The following is a 22,566-nucleotide window of genomic DNA, read 5'->3' on the forward strand; positions in this document are numbered from 1 at the left end:
CATACCTTAAGGGAGCATTTTAATTGGGAGAGTCAGGATTTTTCAGAATCTAAAAAGAGGCTTAGGGATTTCCTTCTTCCTCAGCATAGGCCTTTGGCTATACCTCCTGTTCTAGACATTGTTGATGATGTTTTCTCATAATCCAGCATGGCTCCTGATTCCCTGCCTTCAGCTCCTAGTAAGCCAGACAGATATTACAGGGTTCCTGACTCCCACAAATTCCTTTTTAAAAACCCTACTGCTGACCCTGAACCCATTTCTCAGGGTCCCAGGGTTGTTAAGGCTTCTACTGCTAAAAATCCTTCCCCTTCTGATAGAGACTCCAGGGCGCTGGATAGATGGGGTAAAAAGGTTTACACGTCTGCAGCCTTGGCAATCAGGGCTTTAAACTGTCATTTTCATATGCTTAAATATCAGCAGCATGTCATGGGCTTACTTAAACAGGAAATTATGTTGATTTCTGACTGTGTGGAAAATAAAGAGTTACAGGATTTATTGCATTCAACTGAACAAGTTGGAGAACATACTTTGCAATGTGGTTTTGATTCTTTAGAGGCCTCTTGCAGGGCCACTGTAACTGGATCTCTGATAAGAAGGCATGCTTGGCTCAAGGAGCAAAATCTGCCTGATCATGTTAAGGCAAAATTGTTGGATACTCCTTTACAACAGGAAAGTTTATTTGGTAATAAGGCAGAAGACGTTTTGAAAAAGATGGAAGACAAAGCTAAATCTATGCAAACTGTAAAAGATTTCCTACAAGTGCAGCCACCCAGGTTCAGTAGGCACTGGCCTACTAAGAATTGGTCCTTTCCACTACCCACCAGAGCCGCTCAGGTCAAAACCAGACACTCCAAAGGCTCCAGGTTTCAGCCACAAGGAAATTACAGAACAAAACAATGGGGTGCCTCCCCCTCCAAATCAGGAAGTAGCAAGGCACCTCCCTACGGTAAACAGTCTCAATGACTTTCCTCTGCCATCTCCAAGCACTTATCTTTTGGAAGCCCCTTTGGGGGGAAAACTAGCACTCCATGCACAAAATTGGCATCTAATTACCCAGGACAAGTGGGTTTTAAATGTAGTATCCCAGGGATACAGATTTCCTTTCCACATGTTACCAATCCCAAACGGATGGCCAGATCTGCCTCCAAATCAGTGGGCACAGGCCCAGAAACAAGTTATGTCCCTCATGAATATGGGGGCTATTCAACCAGTACCAGAGAAGGAAAAGGGACAAGGTTTTTATTCAAGACTTTTCCTGGTACCCAGAAAAGACAAATCATGGCGTCCAATACTGGACTTATCCATTCTAAATACATTCCTGGACATTCCAAAATTTAAGATGCTGACTTTACAACAGTTACTGCCTATGCTAGGCAAGGATGCCTGGTTGGTAACTCTAGACTTAAAAGAGGCTTACCTGCATATCCCAGTCAGGGAATCTTGCAGAGGATACCTCCACTTCAAAGCAGGCTATTTGCATTGCCAGTTCTCTACACTGCCCTTTGGCTTATCTACTGCGCCCAGGGTCTTTACAAAGTGCCTTGCACCAGTAATTTCATTTTGCAGACAAAGAAACATCCAAATTTATCCTTATCTGGACGATTGTCTAATTCAGGCAGAAAACAAGGACACTCTTCTATAGCATCTGTCGTTTGTAAAAAGGCTTCTAACTTGCCTAGGGTACACCATAAACAAAAATAAATCACAACTGGTACCCTCTCAAATAATTACAATCCTGGGTGCAAGCTTGAATACAACTGCCCAGATGACTTATCTCACGCCAGAAAAACAAATCCAATTGATGACTTACTTCAAACAAGTGGCCACAAAAACCCAGTTATCTGCAAGACAAATTCTGCAGGCCTTGGGGTTCATGGCTTCCTGCATTCTACTAATTCCATATGCAAGACTGCATATGAGGAAACTTCAATGGTACCTAAAAAGCTTATGGAGTCAACTTTGTCACAGCCTGGAAACAATGATTCTTATCATTCCTTGCCTGCAGCAAGAGTTCCTCTGGTGGGCAGAGGCCTGTCACCAAAACAAGGGACTCTCATTCATTCCACCCCCTGCCAACCAAACCCTGACTACAGACGCATTAGATTATGCTTTGCGGGCTCATCTGGCAGGGAGATGCATTCAGGGCGAATGGAGCCCAAATCAAATGCACCTGCATATCAACCAGAAAGAGATGCTAGCTGTACAGAATTCTCTGACAACCTTCAAGGACTTTCTTCATCCAGGACAACTACTGATAAAGACGGACAGCACCACGGTCATGTGGTACATATACAAGCAGGGGGTACCCATTCCTACCCCCTTTGCAGACTAGCCATGGCTTTGTGGAACACAGCGTTGACTTACCAAATACATCTACAAGCTCAATTCCTGCCAGGAAAGCAAAATACTCTGGCAGACGAACTAAGCAGAAATCTTATGGACCCACACAAATGGAAACTGGATCCACAAATCTTCAGCATGTTAACACGCAAATGGGGGAGCCCAGACATAGATCTTTTTGCCTTACCTCAAAACTATCAGTTGGACAAATTCTGCACAAGAATCCATCACAAAAAAGCTTGGAAAGTGGATGCTCTATCCTTCAGCTGGAAAAACCTATCCGTCTATGCCTTTTCCCACTCTGCCTTTGCTCTCCAAGGTGTTACTAAAAGTCAGACAGAAAAAAACAAAAATGATTCTGATTGCTCCATACTGGCCTTGCCAACACTGGTACCTGTTCCTACGCAATATGACACACCTTCCTCTGTGGTACCTGCCTCAGACACCTTTTCTACTGTCTCAGCAGAACTATCAAATTCTGCACACTCAGCTCCAAACTCTGAATCTTGCAGCAGGGCTAATCAACTAACTTCACCAGTTATATCCCTCAGCAAACCTGTGATGGATGTCATTTTGGAGGCTAGAAGGCCTAGTACTAGAATATGTTATGCTGATAAATGGAAAAGATTCTGTGCCTGGAACCAGGCACAAGGATTAAGCACAGCAATGCCCAATATTCCTCAGATTCTGCAATATTTAACTGAGATGCTTCACAAGGGCCTGTCTTTCTCTTCCATAAAAATCCATGCCTCTACCATTTCAGCTCATTACAACACAGAGCCTCCCCTCTTTTCTCATTCCCTGCTAAAGCAGTGTCACAGAGGGGCCAAAAATTTAAGACCTCCCAGGAGAGCACCAATTCCTGCATGGGACCTCAGTTTTGTGTTAGAAAAGCTCACTCTACCTCTTTTTGAGCCAGCTGCTACTGCAGACATAAAATTTCTCTCTTGGAAGACAGATTTTCTTTTAGCAGTCACTTCAGCTAGAAGGATTTCAGAACTACAGGCTCTTATGGCAGTGGAGCCTTTTATTATTTTCTACCCGGACAGGGTGGCGCTCAGGACCAATCCATCCTTTATGCCTAAAGTGGTATCTAGTGTGGCTCTTAATCGGACCATTCATCTGCCAACCTTTTTCCAAAATCCACAGAACAAGGGGGAGCGGATTCTGCATTCATTGGATGTACACAGACAACTAAGATTCTACTTAAACAGGACAAAATCTCTAAGAAAATCTGAGCAACTACTGGTGGCATTTGCTGCAGGGGCAGAGGGAAAGGCTATTTCAAAGCAGACTATTTCATAATGGATAAGCCATTGTATTAGTTTCTGCTACATGCATCATGGTAAACCTGTCCCCAAGGGGATCAGGTCCCATTCCACCAGGGCTGCATCTACTTCTGCAGCCTTTCTTAGAGGGGTTCCTACCAGAGACATTCTAGAAGCTGCTACCTGGAGCTCAGTTCATATGTTCACCAAGCATTACTATTTACCTCTCTTCTCTAAATCCAGAGCAGGCTTTGCCACTGCTGTCCTGCAGGGCCTTATAGCTGCTCCTAACGCTGTATAATTCCATCCTTCCAACCATAGCTTTGAGATTCTACCCAAATGTAATGACTGCAACAGTGAATACACTCGAACATGCACATTTACGGTAAGTGTACACAACTGTACTTTTCAGTACGTGTTATGATGGAATCAGCTGTGACTAGGATTTTAGGGACAGAAGCAGGCCTGTGTGACCTCATGATTTATGATTTGCAGTCATAGTGATTTCCTGTAACAGTGAGTGAGGTTGTAAGTAAAGGTATGCCTTTACATGCCTAAGATCTTCCACATGTGTGCCTGCGACAAAAAGGCAGGTATTTCTTGACTGCCTCAGTGCAGGACGGTGTGGTGGTATGACATTGCTTACTGACGATATTTGGGGTAGAAAGAATTGCCTTCTCACAAAGTTAGTAGATACTTTTGTCATAGGAAGATTTGGAAGCTTCTAGGAGGGTAATGGGTTTTTACTAAACATGAGGCAGCACCTATAGTACCATAGAACTCACAGTGTCAACATACTGGCCAGGTGGGATATAAGATTATCTCACAGTTCCATGGCAGTAACTGTAATGGCAATCAACCCAGGTATGGATTTTTAGATAATATGTGTAGTACAAAGCATGTACTTACACACAGTCTGATGCAAACTAATAAAAATTCATACTCTCATGTTGCACTACAGTTGAGTGAGTCCAAATGATCAGCACCCGATACATGCAAATGTCTGCATATTGGCATGCAAATGAAATGTAATTAACTAATGTTCTTATGATATTAAAATATGTACAAAGTAAGCATAATCTCAATTTATTGTTGTATCTAAGGAAAGTTTCACAATTTTATAATATAAAGATAAAAGCATGCCATGGAGTTTATCATTGCAGATAGAGGGAATGCATGGAGTCATGGCAGCAGTCACATAACAGTCTACTATAATTATTAGTGCTGCCTTCCCACCAGTATATGTGAGTTGCCTTCCAATGCCAAAGTAAATAGTACTGGCAGTATGGGACCTATCATAATTTTGCTGATCGAAAAATTAATTCATTTAGAGTTGAAAAGTGCATTGCATGTGTTATGGTTGACATGTGTCCCCCAAACATGAAATCATTAGGACTTTGTGACTGTCCCATACCTGTGAAGATTAAGCTGTGTTTCTTGTTTTTAGTTTACTAACTGCAGGAGCCTTTTGTAGACCAATTGGGACATGTTAAGTATTTCACAAGCTTCTGTCTTGAGAATACTCAACAAGTTTCTTGAAGTAATGCTTCTACCTTTGGAGACTCTTATATGGTTTCCTAGAACACCACATAAGAGGGACATATCACTCTAAGTACCTTCTTCAACATTGGCTGTCTCTCTGAGTTACTGGTATCTTAGATTATACACATTTAACAGTAAAGGCCTCACGTGACCCAGTCAAAAACATGAAGGGCTACCATTTCATGAACTTAGGTAGTGTGTGACCCATATGAGGTCAAACTGTGCCCAGATAGCAGCCAGGCAATTTGCATGATTTACATATCTAACCCACATCTGAGCTATGTTGTCATTTCCTGCACACTGAAATTCCATATGACTGCCGTTTTAGCAACTGCACGTGCTGTGGATAATATTGCATAGGAGCTGTCATTGAATCTCACACTGACACAAATGTTCTCCTGGAAGGGCTGACACAGACAAACGACTGGTGTCAGAGCCATGGACTAAAACTAAATGCAAGAAATGCATAATAGTATCCTTCAGGAAGTCATCACCCCTGGTAACTATCATATTGACAACATGCCCCTTTGAGTTGACCCATTAGTGAAGGACTTAGGCACACATAGACAGTAATCTAGCCTTTGACCGTCATGTGTCTGCAGTAGTAAGGAAATAATTGTATGTTGAGCAGCTTATAAACAAAGGTATGGCATCCAGGTCCAGGGAAGTCATTGCTCCACTGTATTAGGCATTCATCAGACCTATCATTGAGTACAATGCCCCCTTGATATGTACGTAACCAGACATATCCAGTAATTGGAATGTCCATAGAAGTTCCTCACTAAAAGAGTACAGGGTGTAAGCAACATGTCCTCTGCAGACCGCTTCAGGGACCTGTATCTGTATTCTTCTCCTTCAGGCTGTTAAGGGGGAGATCTGTGCCTGGTATACAGGGCACTGTCAGACCCCTCTCTGATAGACCTCCTGCATATCTGCTAAACAAATAGCACCAGACTAACCCATTCTAAATACTTAAACCTTGCCTGTGATGTAAATAGGACCTGCTGGAGAGAAAGGTATGTAACACAGAGACTACCCAGTCACTGGAACAGGCTACCCATCCAGGTGAAGCAGAGTTCCTCCCTAACCCAGTTCAAGTATAACTTGAACAATTGGATGGGAAACAGGAAATTCATCTCTGGTTTGGCACCTATTTCTCTAAGGGACATGGATGGCCTGTAAATGGGTCATCTCCCAGGCCCCTGCTTATACTTATCAAGGGTACCAGAAATTGTCAGAGATGTGGGATGCATAGCTAGGTTAAAAAGGCTGTTGTGGTTGTTAGCCTAGTAAACACCTATGAACCTATAGTGTGTCTGGCTAATGTTACTGCATACGGCTACAAGTACAGTACATCCAAATGTAGTAACCACATCGCCACTACCTGATTATCCTCTATTGCAAGTAATGGTGGATACTCATTGGAGTCCTGACATATGATGCCTGTATATAACCTGCAGAGTATGGCAGAACTCCAATGTACTTCAGTTTATGAACAAACTTGCAACATTATAGAGCATATATTCAGCTCATTCTGTGCCCACTTCCAGTGCTTGATGTGACAGGGGTACTCATTTACAATCCTGCTACAGACTGCAAGGTGTTTTTAGCATGTTGCATGCTTCATATTGTGGTGAGGAGACAGACCAGGCAGTGCCAGCATACCAGTATAATTTGATGTTGCTCAAGCATTGTCCAGCAGAGAAGGCATACCAACATGATCATCTGACAAGAGTGAGGTAAAACAGAAGCAAACGGCAGCTGCTCATCTCTTCCCATACAGCAACTAGCACACTATCCAGCAGAATAGGTGAAGCAGTGATATCTGGTCCAGTCCTATGAATCCTCATGGGCACACGGTAACATGCCGTATCACACAGGTCATACATGATGCACAGAGTATTAATATTAAGATGTTCTGGTCAGTGCATAAATAAGCTATACTGTGTGTCAGATATTCCCACATTTACCTGTTAGGAAGAAGGGTGAAGTGGATCACAGTCATCATGCACACATAATGGCACATTTCTGTGTAGGTATAATGGCTGAGGGGCATATCACAGGAGACAGACACAGGAGTCACAGGTAACTGTAATTTTGTGTCACAGACAAGTTCCCCCTACTGTGGGTTGGGGGTGATAAGATATAGCTATGTGGAGATGATCACACTGACCACAATAGACCATTTGCTTGTACAGCCTGGTTGAAGAAATTCACAAATATATGTAGGTGTGTGTATGTGTAATATATAAACAGAACAAATTCACAAACAAGGAGTAATCACAGAAGGTATAGAATGAGAACAGAGGGTCAAAGTAGAAATTATGCCAATGAGGAGGTAATGTGTTCAGTGGAAAAGCATTTGCAGTCAGATGTTTGGTGGAGGTTTGTTTTGTGCTGTGCTCTGAAAGAGGGGAAAAAGAAGAATTATTTTAGGTGGGGGAGGGGTTGCCAGAGTTTGGGTACAAGAATGGAGAAAGAATGGTCGGTACCATGCAGTTTGGCTTGTGGTGTCTGGAGTGAGGGAGTTAATTGGGAGAGGTTGCAGAGGTTATAGGGAGGTGGTTTTATTATGGAGTTTGGCTCAAGAAGTGGGAAGATACCTGGTTGAAGTAGCTTGAAAAGAAGAGACCCTAGGAGCAGCTGAACTCTGTAGGTGATTGGTAGCCATTTGGCTTTGGAGAGAGTGGTGCAGTAGAAATGAATCTGCAAATTTTGTACAGACAGACTATGTACAGACAAAGGGGTAACCTGGTTATATCATACTGTAGTTATGGGGACAGCTGTGGGGTATGCCATACAGCAATGCTGGAACAGATAATTGAAGGCATACAACATGTGTAATTGCTAGCCGGTACATATAGGATAAGGTGGTCATACTTGCTTGCCAGTATTTTACTTCACCTTGGTAAATGCCATATTTATGGCTCTACCCTAGTGCAGTGTGGGAGTAGAAGTATGCAGGCATATGACCGATGCTGTCACTACCACACCCAAACATTCTGAATGCACAAGCCATGAGATCATCACAGCAGTGACAGACATGCAGAGAAACAGGTTATCCTGATATTATTCACTTTTTTACTGCTAGTACAGTCTACAAACCAAGCAGACTTGTGAGGCACATATATTCTTGTACCTAGCCTTTTGCTTTATGAATTCCAATGCATGGGTGAACTTTCCTAGGAAAGTAGACAGGAACAGCTTGCAACACAATTTCAGAATACTGTACACCTCCTCAGACTGCCTATCCAGCTAATTCTGCTGATTCCTCCTAATACTGCTGCCCAAATGTGCAAGATAGCTTCCCAAGCATTTGTGACAAACAAAATGGTGGCATGCTAGTAAAACTACACAAGTGTATATCACATTTAGGCAAAATAGGTCAAGTTGCATGAATGGCTAAGTATCGGTTTATTTTCTACTACCTCACAAGACATCTACAACAACTGGAAAAGCAGCAGAAATACCTCACAAAGAGGATTACCGGCCTCAGACAGATGCCCTACGCAGACCGTCTCAAAAACTCCAGCTTTACTCCGTCGCATATCGCCTACTCAGAGGCAATCTCTGCCTAATATACAAAGCTATGTCAACCCCAGAGCTGCTGGACATGCTCCACTTAAAGAAATCCCAATCCCTTCGAGCTACACGCTTTAGGGACCTAAACCTTGTCACCACAATAAACAGAACATGCTGGAGGGATAGATTCCTGTCCCAGAGACTTCCAATACTCTGGAACAAACTACCTATCAAACAAAGCTCCTCATTAACACTCTTCAAGAAAAATCTTGATGACTGGATGGGAGATAGGAAATTCACACCGGGGATCACTTCTGTGGCTCTGCTCGACAGGGGCACAGGAAAATAATTTTCTTGGGTGGCAAAAGCCAGGGTACCTTTTCGGCTAGGCCTATATAGGCCATAGGGTCAATAGCCTAGTACCTACCTATGAACCTATGCTGCATTTCTGCAACTTAAAGTTTATGTACACAAGTTTGTGCTAGAGACCTGTGGTGATATATGCATCACAATAGCTTCCAACTACATGTTGTGATTCCTGTGATTCAGAAATCATCTTGTGAGTATGATTTATTGACATTATTTTGCTGATATAATTTTCAGAGTAAATGTGGAGAAATGACAACTTCTGCTAGTGTTCGCCAAGGGGTGCCTCCATGGTGCATGAAGGAAAGCAAGAGTGTGCTCTGTCTTGTTTGCAGCCATTTCAAAGAGCACCTACTGAGCCTTTTTAAATGTGCATTAAAATGTTTATGCCTAGTATGATCTATTTGCAGAGCTGCCATCCGCTGCATACATCATCGGGATGGGGAAGCAGTGCAGGTATCATTATGATGACCTACAGTGCCATAACCCTACTGATGTTGGTGCATAGAAAGCAAAAGTTAGGCAACATTGCCACTAAAGTTTTATGGTATGCTAACAGGACAGCTTTGTATTTTTTGTAAATCTTTTTCTGTTTTATTGTGTTTTAAGATTTGAGACTGTTGTTGTACTGACAAGTATTTGTAATGATCATGTCGGAAAATATATATCTGTGCTACTATATGGCTCTTCCATGTTGGGTCAAAATAGCAGTAATACTGAATGGAATATATGTAGTTCTTTTCTTGGAGATTTCTACAGGGCTGTCTTATGGGGTGGGTTTATGCTGCACAATCTCATGGCGCCAGAACACTACTCTGTGTGTTCCCATCTGTAACTGTGCTATATTCTGTTTAAGTATGTTAACATTTTAGGAAGGAAGATACACTTGTCTACTGCCTGTCACACAGCTAAAGAGACGTGCATACTGTCCTACCTACCCTTTCCTACCTTCTTTCCTTTCAGCCTTTCTATTTTCTTTCCTTTCTGTATAATGAAAAAAAGGGTTTGTATCACTGAAAAAAATGTTGCCAGTAAACCTTCATGCTGCACACTCCTATGTACTGACCTTTTTTGGGCCCTCTGTTGTTTCCCTTTTTCCTACTTTCCTAAACATCCCTTTTATGCATCTATGAGTTTTCATAGTGGTACATCTGCAAATATTTCACTACTAAGCATTCTGTAACACTTTGTGACATTCTGCCAAGTGATAAATGGCTCACACAGCCTAGCAAATACAGCTATGCTTTATATTTGATGGGTATTAGTCTGAGTTCACATTTATGTTCTAATTTATGTTGTAACAAATTCACCCAATGTGGAACACACCCAGTTTGTGGGTTGTGTCTTCTGCTTCTTTGTATCAATTTCACTGCATGAATGTGTCAACTTGCATAGTAACTACACACTGTGTCCACTTGCATAGCTGTGATGCTGCTTGTGTACATATCTTGAAATATAGTTAGTGCACTGAAGCACTGCTTGTCTAGATTTAGATATTTAATGTCTCACTGTGTCACCTACACCAGGTAGAAGGATTACTGACACTACATAATGGGGGTACTGCACTCCTGACTTTGTCACCCTTTGTATGAGACATTAAACTAAGGTCTGATTTGAGCTGGTGGTAGCTCAGGTGGATGTAAAAGATCTCACAGCACCTATTGAAAAGAGTAGAGACTAATCTGGTAAGCAAAGGATACATAAGTAAATAGTGCTTGTGTTAAAGGACAGTGGTTCGCTGTAACTCTTGACCCTGTTAAGATCACTAAAATGCTATAGTGGGAAATTAAAACAGAAAAACATTGGTTAAAGTTTGTTTAGTTGGTTAGCTCCACATGAAATTCATGAAAAATAATTTTTGATATAATACAGCTCCCCTACCCCTAGGCTGTATTGAACATGTCCAGGGGAATAGTAGGGTTTGCAAAAAAAAAAAAGAAAGAAAAACAAACAAAAAAGATGTTCTTGCTGGTTCCCAAGCCGAAGAGTCAAAAACTACTAGCAAACAAATTATTGGAAAATAATGAATTTGGTAGTTCTTTGCTTTGGTTTTGTTTCTTTGTGCTGTAGAGAATCTAAGGCTGTCATACTTTTTGTCTAAGAACATCGGGGCACTTTAATTGCATGTTGAATATGTCATTAGCTATATATTTATAATCATATCAAGAGCTTTTGTGCATATTCAAAGATTTAAAAAAATGCAGCTTTCATTGCTTTGAATTGTGTTTAATTAAGTTTTGGGCAGTCTGTATATGTCCTATTTTTTCATTGGTCTTCAGCATCTCAAGTATTTCACAAGACTGTGTGCAGTGGACATATGATCTTCCTTCTGAGACAGTTCTTGAAGCATTACTACTTTACTTGGAGACGTAACTACAGGAGTCTGTTTCTGTCACGGTTCTCACAGGCTCTGTTTTCTTGAAATAGGAGTGACTGTAATAGTTCTATCTAGTGTTGTTAATCTTCATTTCAGTCATCACTGATGGGTTAATGGTTCCGTCCTCGGAACTGAGCTGGCCTTATACCAAACCCGGGCCAGCCAAAAACTCTTGAGCTAAGCTTTTACCCATAGTACCCTTCCCCCTTTTACCTCAGATCTCATTTGCTGTGTACCCGTAAAGCCACGTTCAAGCCAGATCTCAGCTAAGTCTTATATTTTTTTTATATATATTGCTTATTGGAAAGTCTTGATACTTTATTCGACTGTTATTTTATTCATGTCTGTCCTCTCTTTCAAAACTTTCCTGTCAAACTACTGTTTGGTAATCTTTGTACCATCGCTGGTACACACCCTTCTTCTCTACCCACTGTGGTAATCTCCTAATACCATTGTTGGTATTTTTCTTTCTGGTTCTTTGCCCTAACTGTTTGTGTAATATTAATATTTTATTTACTTTTTTTTGCTCTGCCTTTGGTAGTACTTGTATTTTAACATGTCTGAAAAAAGAGCACTTCAGGCTTCAATGTCTAAAGTGTGGGAGAAAAATGCCGAATAGTGACACTCATGATAACTGTATGTATTGTTTGGGAGTGCCTCATCTCTCTTTTCAACTGCCTTGCTCTATTTGTCGGGGTTTTAGTTCTCATATGTTGAATGAAAGTAAGGATAAGTTGATACTAAAGGGCCTTCTTAAATCACCCTTTTCTGAGGCTCTCTCTGCGTTGGAGGGTTCACTCCCTCCTAGGAAAGAGAAAAAGAGGCCACATTGAGTTCCCTCCTCACCCTCTGGTGAGAAGAGACAACCTAAACCTAAAATGGTGAAATTTTCTATTCTGGACCAGAAACCAGCTTCTACGGCACCAACTTTGGTACCGTCTACTACAATAGTATTGTTGGCACCTCCTTCAGCACCGACACTGTCTACGGCACAGACTATGCCTAAACACAAATTTTGACCTCCACACCAATCTTGGTACCGAGCTTTTCCATGGTGCCACTCACTTAGGTGGACACCCCTCCCTTAGTTGTCTCAAAACTGGAGATGGTGGTGCTGTTAGACACTCAAGCATGGACTCGATATTCCCCGTCAGTGGATTCTTTATTGGGGCAGGTATATAGCCCTTTCTTAGAGCGACCAGAGTCCCTGTCGGGTATGTCCAAGAGATCCACCAGGAGCCTCTCCAAACTAGATGTGGTGCGCCTTGTGCACCAGCTGCTGACAGCCAGGGGGATTCCTACAGATTCAAAAACCTAATCCCTTCTTGGACTTGGAAATATTGTTTCATGGACTCCATCTTACTCTCCTCCTTTGATCTCCTTGCAGGTTTCAAAGCCCACGGCACTGACAACTCTTTCGGCACCCACAGCCTCTGTGCCAGTAGTGGCTCTCACTTTGACTCTGGAGCCGACCCTTTGGCCTTCGGATCCTTCTGAACCAGGTCTTCCTCAGACCCAGGATTGGACTACAGGTGCTCAGTACCGAGTTTGGTTCCAACCCTGTCTATGATGCTGTCAACGGTGTCAGGAGTCCTGTCAGTACCGATCCCTCTTGAGGCTCCATTTTTGGGAGCAGACTCAATGGAGTGGGGTATGACCTCAGTTCCGAGGTGGTTATTCTCGGTTCCAGGCTCCCACCTCTCTTCGGGTGGCCCTGCATTCTAAGGAATGGAGAGGGCCCTTGCCTCTGTAGGCAAGCCTACAGCACTGGAACCCCAACTGTGTCCTCCCCCTGAGCTGCAGCTATCACAGGCCACCATCCCGGGACATCGAGCATGAGAGCCCCAGGAGACCCTATTGCAGGGTGTCCTTTCCTCTGTGTCCTCCTCAGAAGCTCCCACTGAGGAAGTTCCAAGGAAGAAAAGGTGCAGGAGGAAGCATGTGGACTCCCCTGAGGAGCCCCTTACAGAAGATACAGATTACGATGAAGGGGAAGTGTCCCCACAATCATCCCCCATGAAGATGTTTCCTTTGGAGACATCCTTGAGATATGCAAACAGAGGGGTGATTGCAAGGCCAAAAACCCTTCCTCTGAGGAATATGTGTTTCTGCAAGCATTTCGTGCTCAACCATCTACCTCTTGGGTGACCCCCACCTGCAGACGAGCTAGTTCAGCTTGTGGTGCAGCGTGCCTGGAGGAACCCTGACTCTGTTGAGGCAATTCCCTGGAGACCAGACAAGATCCCCCCCCCCTGAAGAAAACCCACATTAGTCCAAAGGTTTACCAGTAGATGCAGTGGTGGTGGCGGCTACAAAGAAAGAGCTCACCGAGCAGAACCACACTGTTCACCTACCTAACAGAGAGTCCCGAGCGGTGGACAGATTGGAGAAGCGAGTTTTTGCTTCATTGACCTTTGCAATTCGGTCCTTGAACTACCTGGCACATTTCACCAGACTCCAGAGAAACCTAATTTCCAAACTCTCTGGTACTGTATCAGGACAGGTGTCTGACAAGTTAAATGACAAAGGGGCCTCACAGCTAGCAACCCTGGAATCAATATCTAATTCACCCATGAGGTTAATTTCACATGCAACTGAACGGGCGGCAAGAGCTGTGGGTTCAGGTGTAGTTATGAGACATCACGCCTGGATGCACCTTTGTGACTTCATGGATCCCTTTAAGTCTTCCTTCCTTAACGCTCCAGTGGAAGGGCCTTCCCTGTTTGGCCTTAAAGTGAATGACACTCTGGCCAGGTGTGAGCAGGATGGCAAGACCCTGTCCGCTCGTGGTGTATGTTTTTCCGCTCCTCAGAGTTCCTTCTCCAGGAACCAGAAAAGAGGAAACTTGTGGCACAAAAAGTCTCAGGGTCCTTTTCGTGGCACACGTGGTGAGTTCACCCCCAGAGGCAGAGGGGGCAATTCTTCTGGAAGACACCTTTACAGGGTCAGAATGGGTCCGCATAATCAGGGTTCCAGAGACTCGTTCTGTGGACAACCCTACCAGCGCTCCTGAAGAGCAGCCCGATTACTTACCTCTGGAAGCAGTCGGGGGATGTCTTTCTCTGCACCACAATGTCTGGCTATTAATTACCACCAATTCTTGGGTGCAGAAGATAATAACCAGAGGTTACCAAATTCCATTTGATTCCTACCCAAAGCCACCAAAACAAATTCTCAACGTTCCCACGTAGTCTAAGGGAAGAAGCAGATCTAAAGATAGGAAAGCTGTATCGAAAAAGAGTCATACAAAAAGTCTCACCAGACCAGATCCGATCTGGATTCTACTCAATATTCTTTTTGGTGCCAAAAAAGACAGGAGACTGGAGACCAATTTTGGACCTCAGCAGTTTAAACAAGTTTGTCACCCAGACAAAATTCTGGATGGTCATGGTTCAGTCCATCCTCCCCTTTCTGGAGGAAGGCAATTGGATGTGCTCGATAGACCTTCAGGATGCGTATTACCACATCAAAGTGGACAAATGCTCCAGAAGGTTTCTTCACTTCTGGCTGGGAGCCAATCATTACCAGTTCTGTGCTCTGCCCTTTGGACTCTCTACAGCCCCCAGAGTGTTCACAAAATGCATGGCAGTAGTGACAGCTCACTTGAGACTACAAGGATTCTGGGTGTTTCCATATTTAGACGATTGGCTCCTTACCGCCTTCACCAAGCACCTACTGGTAACAGCCTTGTATTACACTCTCTATCTGGCACATCTTCAGGGAATCTCTATAAACTGGGAGAAATCCAATTTGACTGCAACCCAATCTTTGGAATTTATAGGGGTGATTTTCACTATCCATTCTTGCTTGATCTCTTTCCCAGATCATAGGTTACAAAGACTAAGGATCCAGCTCCAAGTGATACTCTGCAACAACATAGTTTCAGCTTGAGAGGTCCTGCAGCAGTTAGGTTCAATGGTAGCATCAATATCAATAGTACCCCTTGCAAGGCTTTACATGAGACTCCTACAGTGGCTTTTATTAACCCAATGGTATCCAAACCATCATCCTTTGTCTTTCCAGATTCGAATAACAAATCTAACCGACCCTTCCACCCCTCTTAGCCCAGCACCACAGTGACCACGGACACTTCCCTAATGGGGAGGGGGCATTTTCAGGGAATGACAGTCCAAGGCACATGGTCCGATATAGAGGCCAATCTGCATATAAACATTCTAGAACTGAGGGCAGTGCTTTTGGCGTTGCAAGCATTCCAGTCTGCCCTTTCTTCGGGATCAATTGCTATCCAATCAGACAACATGTCAGTAGTTTGGTATATCACCAAACAAGGAGGAACCAAGTCCTACCCCCTTTGTCGAGAGGCCATGAGAGCTTGGCAGTGAGCTATAGCTTCCAACCACTTTCTGATAGCAATGCATATCCCAGGGGATTCCAATGTGATTGCAGACAAGTTGAGCAGATGCATTCTCCTGCCTCATTAATGGTCCCTCAACTCCAACATAGCAGTAAAGATTTTCAGCCGTTGGGGCCAGCTGTGCTGCGACCTATTCACCTCCTCGTCAAACCACAAATGCAGCAATTACTTTGCCCTAATTCCCCCACAGGGGGAGTCCCCGAGGGACGCTCTAGTCCATGATTGGGCCACAGGACTTCTATATGCTTATTCCCCAATCCCTCTGATTTCTGAAGAAAGCTCTTCGGTTGAAAAGCAAAGTGATCCTCATAGCACCTTATTGGCCTCAACAAGTATAGTTCCCCTTTCTCTGGCCTCACCTACTTCACTGACCATGGATCCTGGATCCAACTCTAGATCTGATTTCTCAGCCCCAAGGGTTGAGCCACCTGAACTCGATCAGTCTCAAGCTCACAGCTTGGCTTCTCCACTTCCAATGATCGCCAGGCATAATAATCTCTCGTCTCCAGGACGTGACATTATCCTATCTTTGTATAAACCATCCACCAGGAAATTTATGCTGACAAATGGAAAAGATTTTCAATTTGGTCTAGACAGAGAAAATTAGACCCATACTCGGCACTGGTCTCTGCTGTACTACAGTACTTATCAAACTTCTTTGAAGAGGGTGCCACAGCATCAACTATACGAGTTTGTTTATCTGCAATTTCAAACTTTCAGAATGGTTTTGGTGACTCCTCTTTAATTTCACATCGCTTAAACAAAACCATTTTGAAAGGAATCTATCATTGCAGACCTCCAGTTAAGTAGCCCATAGACCCATGGAGTCTTACACTAGTCTTAGTCTTTAACACGGCCTCCCTTTGAGCCTGCAGCCACTTGTGACATCAAGTTTCTGTCTTGAAAATCTCTTTTTCTGGTGGCTATTAGATCGGCCAGACGCATTTCCAAGCTCCATGCTCTATGCATGAAGCGTCCTTATTTGATTTTCCATAAAGACAGACTATCACTCTGGACCCAATCCTTCCTTCCTTCCCAAAGTAATGTCTGAGTTCTCTATTAACCACACTATTGACCTACCAGTCTTCTTTCCTAAATTTTCAAACAAAGGCGAGTATTGTTTACATTTACTTGACGTCCACAGACAATTGAAATTTTAATTAGGACAAAAGCAATCTGCAAATCAGACCAGTTATTTATACCTTTCTCTGGTCCTAAAATGGGAAAGTCACTTTCTAAAATGACCTTGTCTAAATGGCTTAGAAACTGTATAATTTTCATTTATCATCACGAGAGAAAGTCTATACCACAAAAAATCAAAGCTCACTCCACCAGATCAATGGCAACTTCTGTAGTGTTCCATTCTAGAGCTTCCATGGACAACATCTGTGTAGCACTTACATGGGCTACTCCTCATACCTTTATCACTCATTACAAATTGGATCTGTTTTCCAGGGGAAGAGCTGCATTTGGCTCAATGGTGCTCAGGAATGTTCTCCCATAAGGGCCACCCAAGTGACATAAGGTAGCTGGGAACTCTGTCCCATCAGTGATGAATGGAATGAAGATTAACAACATCAGATAAAGAAGTTATGTCTTACCATAATGTTCCATCTGTGTTCTTGATCTTCATCTATTCATCACATTTCACCCTCCTTTCCCCTCCTAGAGGCTCCTGGGAGATACTTTGGGTCCAACTCCTGAATTAGGGTTCTTGCTCAGAGACAGCCTCTGCTTTACTAATTATGGGCAAACTCGATCTGAGGTAACTGGAAGAAGGGTACTATGGGTAAAAGCTTAGCTCGAGAGATTTTGGCTGGCACAAGCTTGGTATAAGGTCGACTCAGTTCCGAGGACGGAACCGATAACCCATCAGTGATGAATGGATGAAGATCAACAACACAGATGGAATGTTATGGTAAGACATAACTTTTTTTTTTGCTGTTCTTCCTGTAACTTTGATTTTAGCATATCTTTCTTTCACAGATGTCTGTGATTCCTCTTTCATAGCTTTCTCTCTTCTGTGTTAATGACATAGGAGCTTGGCTTTATAATTATATTGAGTATATAGACAGATGGCTGCCAGTCTGTCCTGATAACTAAAATTTTTGAGGCCATTGATCTTTTTTGTTAGGAACCTCCCTGAGTTATATGTTTAGAAAAATACATGCCAAAAGAGGAAGTATATTTAATAATTGATCTAATGAAATATGACTAAAAGAGAATTATGACTTCTTTGGATCTAGAAGACATGCCTTTGAAAATTAGATGAGCCAGATGGAAGGCTATCCTAACTATTGGAGTGACATGGTGGTCAAAAGATAAGGAATTATTAACAAGAGAGCCTAGATCCCTTAAAACAATATCTAATTGGAGTGTGCATGTCCTGTATGGTATGGTAAAATGTTTTGTTTACCAAAATTAACTATACTGTATTTTTTCACATTTAATTTAGACCATTGTTCTTGCACCAATTGTTAACATGGTCTAATCCATGTTGGAGGACTTGTGAATCAGTGTAAGATCAAATGACAACTCCTAGTTAACAGTCATCTGCAAACTTGGATAACCACAGGCTAGCAGTGTTGGTTTGAGGAATGGATGCCAAATAAGAGATGGCCAAACACTGAGAACTGTGGTACACTAAAGTAAATTTTTTCATTCAGAAGTACACCTGTCAGCTTTAACCACGTTTTTTGTCAGTCAACCAGTTAGCTGTGCCCCACAGAACATAAGGATTTATATTCAGTGTTGTAAGTCTGTTAATAATGTCTCCATGAGAAATACTGTCAAAGTCTTTGATTATGCCTAGATAGGCTGTATGTACTGAGTGCCCACTATGCTTTCTTGGGGTACACAATGTAGAAGGCAAGTGAAATAACCATGGGACGTGGATCGTAATACCTGAGAGGGTTTGATATGTATACCTGTATTTGTCAATCTCTGTACCTTCTAGAAAGGATTAGGATAATGTATATATTAATGAACAAGAAGACTATAATATTTGCCTTCATACTCAGTATTGTGACATTATGGTGGATAGAGAGATTATGTTGTGATGGCAAGTATTCCTCATTTACCATTTGTGAAAATCAGACAATAAATTACTACTGATCTTTGTACTGTCATCCAAAGGGTTTACGTACTTTGAGAAGGAAACTGCTTTGTTGTCTCAAAGCGCAGTGTGACTTACCCTCTGAATGTCTTTGCAGATCACATGTAAAATAATTTGGTTATTTTACAGGCCATCAATGTTTTCTTCATAATCATTATATGCCAGTTCCATACTGATAAATGCACTTTTTTATAACTTTTTCCCTGTTCAGATGCTTAATGCAAGGTAAAAGCCAGTCTGCCTTTTACTGTCAGTGCTCTGTGTTAGTAAACGTTTGAAGTCCAGATTTGTTTTCAGTATATTCATGAACATCTTTAAATGCATGTAATATTAGGCCAATGCATCTTGGTATAATGTTAGTCACACTGCAGCAGTGTGAGATGAACAGCTTGATGATCAATTTTGATCTTTATGTAATGGATCCTTTTGTGTCTAATCTTTAAATTTCTACTTATTTCCTTTTTTTTTTTTTTTGAGTACTATGTTTTGTCTTCTTTTTCAATTTGGCCATGTTTGGAAAAAAAAAGGTTTATGTTCAAATGTGCATTGGATGCTTTTCATTTAAATTCACCGCCCATACTTCAGTTCATTACTGCTTTCCGTGAGCTAATTCAGTCTGTGTTTCAGAACTGTGAATCTGTGATATACCTCATGTTTGTTTTATAGTTAAAGTTGTGCTTACAGTTTTGGGTCTCTGCAGGGCATTTATATAGTATCTTATGTGTGTAGAAAGTTTAGGATGTGTAAATAACTCAGCAAGTTACAGGCGGCTACGTGGGATTAATGCAGTAGTGATACTAGAATACTGGATAAGCTGCATTATGTTGTAAGCGAATAGTTACACTTGACAGGATGTGCATTTGGTAAAAGTTGTTTGCTGTTTTTGTCATTCATACAAAAAACTAAAGAGTAAGTGTTTTTCAAATCTTAAAAATATCCTGCAGCTATAGTATTTATTGAGAGGTCTAGAAAGATGTATGTCTGTATAGTATAAACAAAATGTCTTTATTCTCCATTTTGTACAGAACCGTTACAGTTTTATAATACATCTCTGGATGACTCTCAGAAAGAAGCAGTGTCATTTTCCCTCTGTCAGCGAGAATTGGCCATTATTCATGGACCACCAGGAACTGGCAAAACCACAACTGTTGTTGAAGTAATACTTCAGGCCATAAAGAAAGAACAGAAGGTAGGCAGTAAAACTGTTTCTGTTTGCCTTGTATTATTTCAGAGTTTTTTTGCAAATGTTTTTGTGCTAATCTTGTGGAACTGTCTGTAGAGTACTGTGATACCTTGCAAGAGACTTCCATTTACATTGCACATTGTAGGGTTGCCCTTATCAGTTAGCCTGCTGTTTATGAGTCTGTTCATAAACTTATAACTTGATATAAACTTCATCATTCTCTATAATGTTCTGTGGTTCATGTTTCCAATGCTTCTCAAGTACTTCTACATTGTAGTGTTTGCACAATCCTCATTGTAACAGTCTTGACACATTATTGTGCCTTTCAGTATATAGGCCCTCTGCCACGAGTGTATCGCACCCAGCAACAAGATGTGCAACTGTTTCCAGTTCTTTTTTTACAGAACATGCCTTTGTCCATTTCTCCCACCTTTTCAAATGACTTTGTAAACCATCTTGTACATAGTCCACTATCCTGGGCTGCCATTATTAGACTTTCATTTATCAATTCACCTCTCCTTAACCATTCTTGTGTCAAATCTTGATAAACATGAGGTTGATCCAGGAGATTTCTGTAATTGCCTCTATATTTATGGATTGTCGAAATTTCTTTCATTCGTATCTGACCCTTTGACCCCTTTCCTTATATTCTTTTTTTTTTTTTTTGCACTTTCAATTGCTGCCTGATTTTTGTCTACATTTAGTTCATTCCCACTTGATACAAAAATGCTTCTGCTAAACTAAGCAAAGATGTTATCATAGACTTCTAATGTTTTAAAATTTTCACTATATTTGGATCTGATGAGGTCAGCAGATATGTATGTAGTCCCATGATTATAGATCTGTTCATGTAATCAGTTTCAAGAAGGCTCAGAACTCCTTCAGCACAAAGAATATATAATCTTAGTATACACTTACTTTCATATATCATTTGACAAACATGAAGCATTTTTCTTGTTTTAATGTTCATTTGATCCAGTACTTTTGGGACCTGTCAATCACCTCAAAACTGTAAGTTAGAATACGAAGAGCAAATTGATTTATAGCTTAGATGTGCTGCTGTCTATTGGGAAGCTAATGAACAAATGTACCAGTATACCTTTCTGTAATCTGTTTCTTTTGTGTATCATGATATGTCTTATACAGATCTGTTAAATCAAGCAGCTCCTCCCTTAAATAATTTTCTTCTGGACTAAGAGCATCTTCTTTGCACTGTTTCCTCTGAGTATTCTACAGAAAGTTCCAGAAAATGTTCATGTGACTTATCCTCTACAGATGCAGCATAATTCATCTGCTGCTCCTTCATATGGGAACCCGTTGGCCCATCACTCCACATTACCTGTGTTAGAGTTGCCACTTTTCCCTGCTCCTTCCCTTGCTGTGCAACTTCAAATGGACTTGTATAGTAGTCTCCTACAGAAGGCTGCAGGGCAGCATCATGGGGCAAAATTTCTTCAAAATCTTCCTGCTGCTCCATGATCTGGGGACCCATTATTCCATCATGTTGCGACATTGCCTAGGCTAGATTTTCCATACTAAATCCTTAACTTTGCAGATAATGCATAACTAAAGTTTCTGTTTAACTTCTACCTCACTAAGCCTCTTTTCTGCATTCATCCTTTGTTTTCTTATTTTTTGTATTGTGAAATTGTCCATGTCCAGATGCCTTTGCCTGTATTTCTCTTCGAATACCTTTGGAGCTTCATTTTTTTATATTGAATAGTTTGGCTTTTTCGTTTTCATGGATATTGTTTTGTTTACCATAAAAGTGTGGGAACTGAATTGCCCATTTTCAATGGAGGCCCAGGAGGAAAAGCTACAAAACAATGATAGAAATATATTTTTGACAATTCAAAAGAAAACCGTTAAAAAACATTAATTTACAGAGAATTTCAATGTAAACAGTCAAACATTATTTACAAAGCATATCATATTAAGGAAATACATGTTTTCAAGATACAACTTCACACTTCTTAAGACTGAAGTGGTATCCTTTAAGGCCCCTGGGCCAGTGGAAACCACAACCCACACTGCTGAATCCTTTGCAAATGCCTTCTATGGGCACCTTCAAGAATGCATGGATCATGCAATCCCAAATAAAACCAAGACCCATTCCCCCAAAGGCAGGCGCCCGGTCTGGTGGACCCCAGCCATAAACAAACTTTACAACAGGAGGAGGAAGCTACTACATGACAGAGCAAAATCCCTAAAAGGGAAGGCATCTCTGATCAGTACTAGCAAAAAACTACGATCACTCATAAAATCATCCAAGGCCAACTTTGAGAGAAAAATCGCAAAAGACACAAAAGACAATCACAAGGCCTTCTTTAGCTATGTTAGAAACCTGGGTGGAAACTCCCAGATATGCTCAGAGTTAGTCCAAAATGACACAAAATACACTGAACCCACTGACATTGCCAACATTCTGGCAGACAGGTTCAGTCCAAATTCGCCCCCCTCCCAAAGGAGAAATAACTA

At 41.7% G+C, this 22,566-nt stretch overlaps 1 protein-coding gene across 1 annotated transcript in view; it reads left to right on the forward strand.

The window, feature by feature from the left end:
• IGHMBP2 (immunoglobulin mu DNA binding protein 2) overlaps nucleotides 1-22,566 on the forward strand; it is a 751,785-nt gene that overhangs the window by 173,590 nt on the left and 555,629 nt on the right. Inside the window, exon 6 of the mRNA XM_044067302.1 lies at nucleotides 19,931-20,094. Coding sequence (XP_043923237.1) covers nucleotides 19,931-20,094 — 164 coding nt within the window. The remainder of the gene's footprint in view (nucleotides 1-19,930; nucleotides 20,095-22,566) is intronic.

Source organism: Protopterus annectens, chromosome 3.part1, assembly GCF_019279795.1.
Source record: "Protopterus annectens isolate FY-2018-M chromosome 3.part1, PAN1.0, whole genome shotgun sequence".
In the NCBI taxonomy this organism is placed as follows: domain Eukaryota; kingdom Metazoa; phylum Chordata; order Ceratodontiformes; family Protopteridae; genus Protopterus; species Protopterus annectens.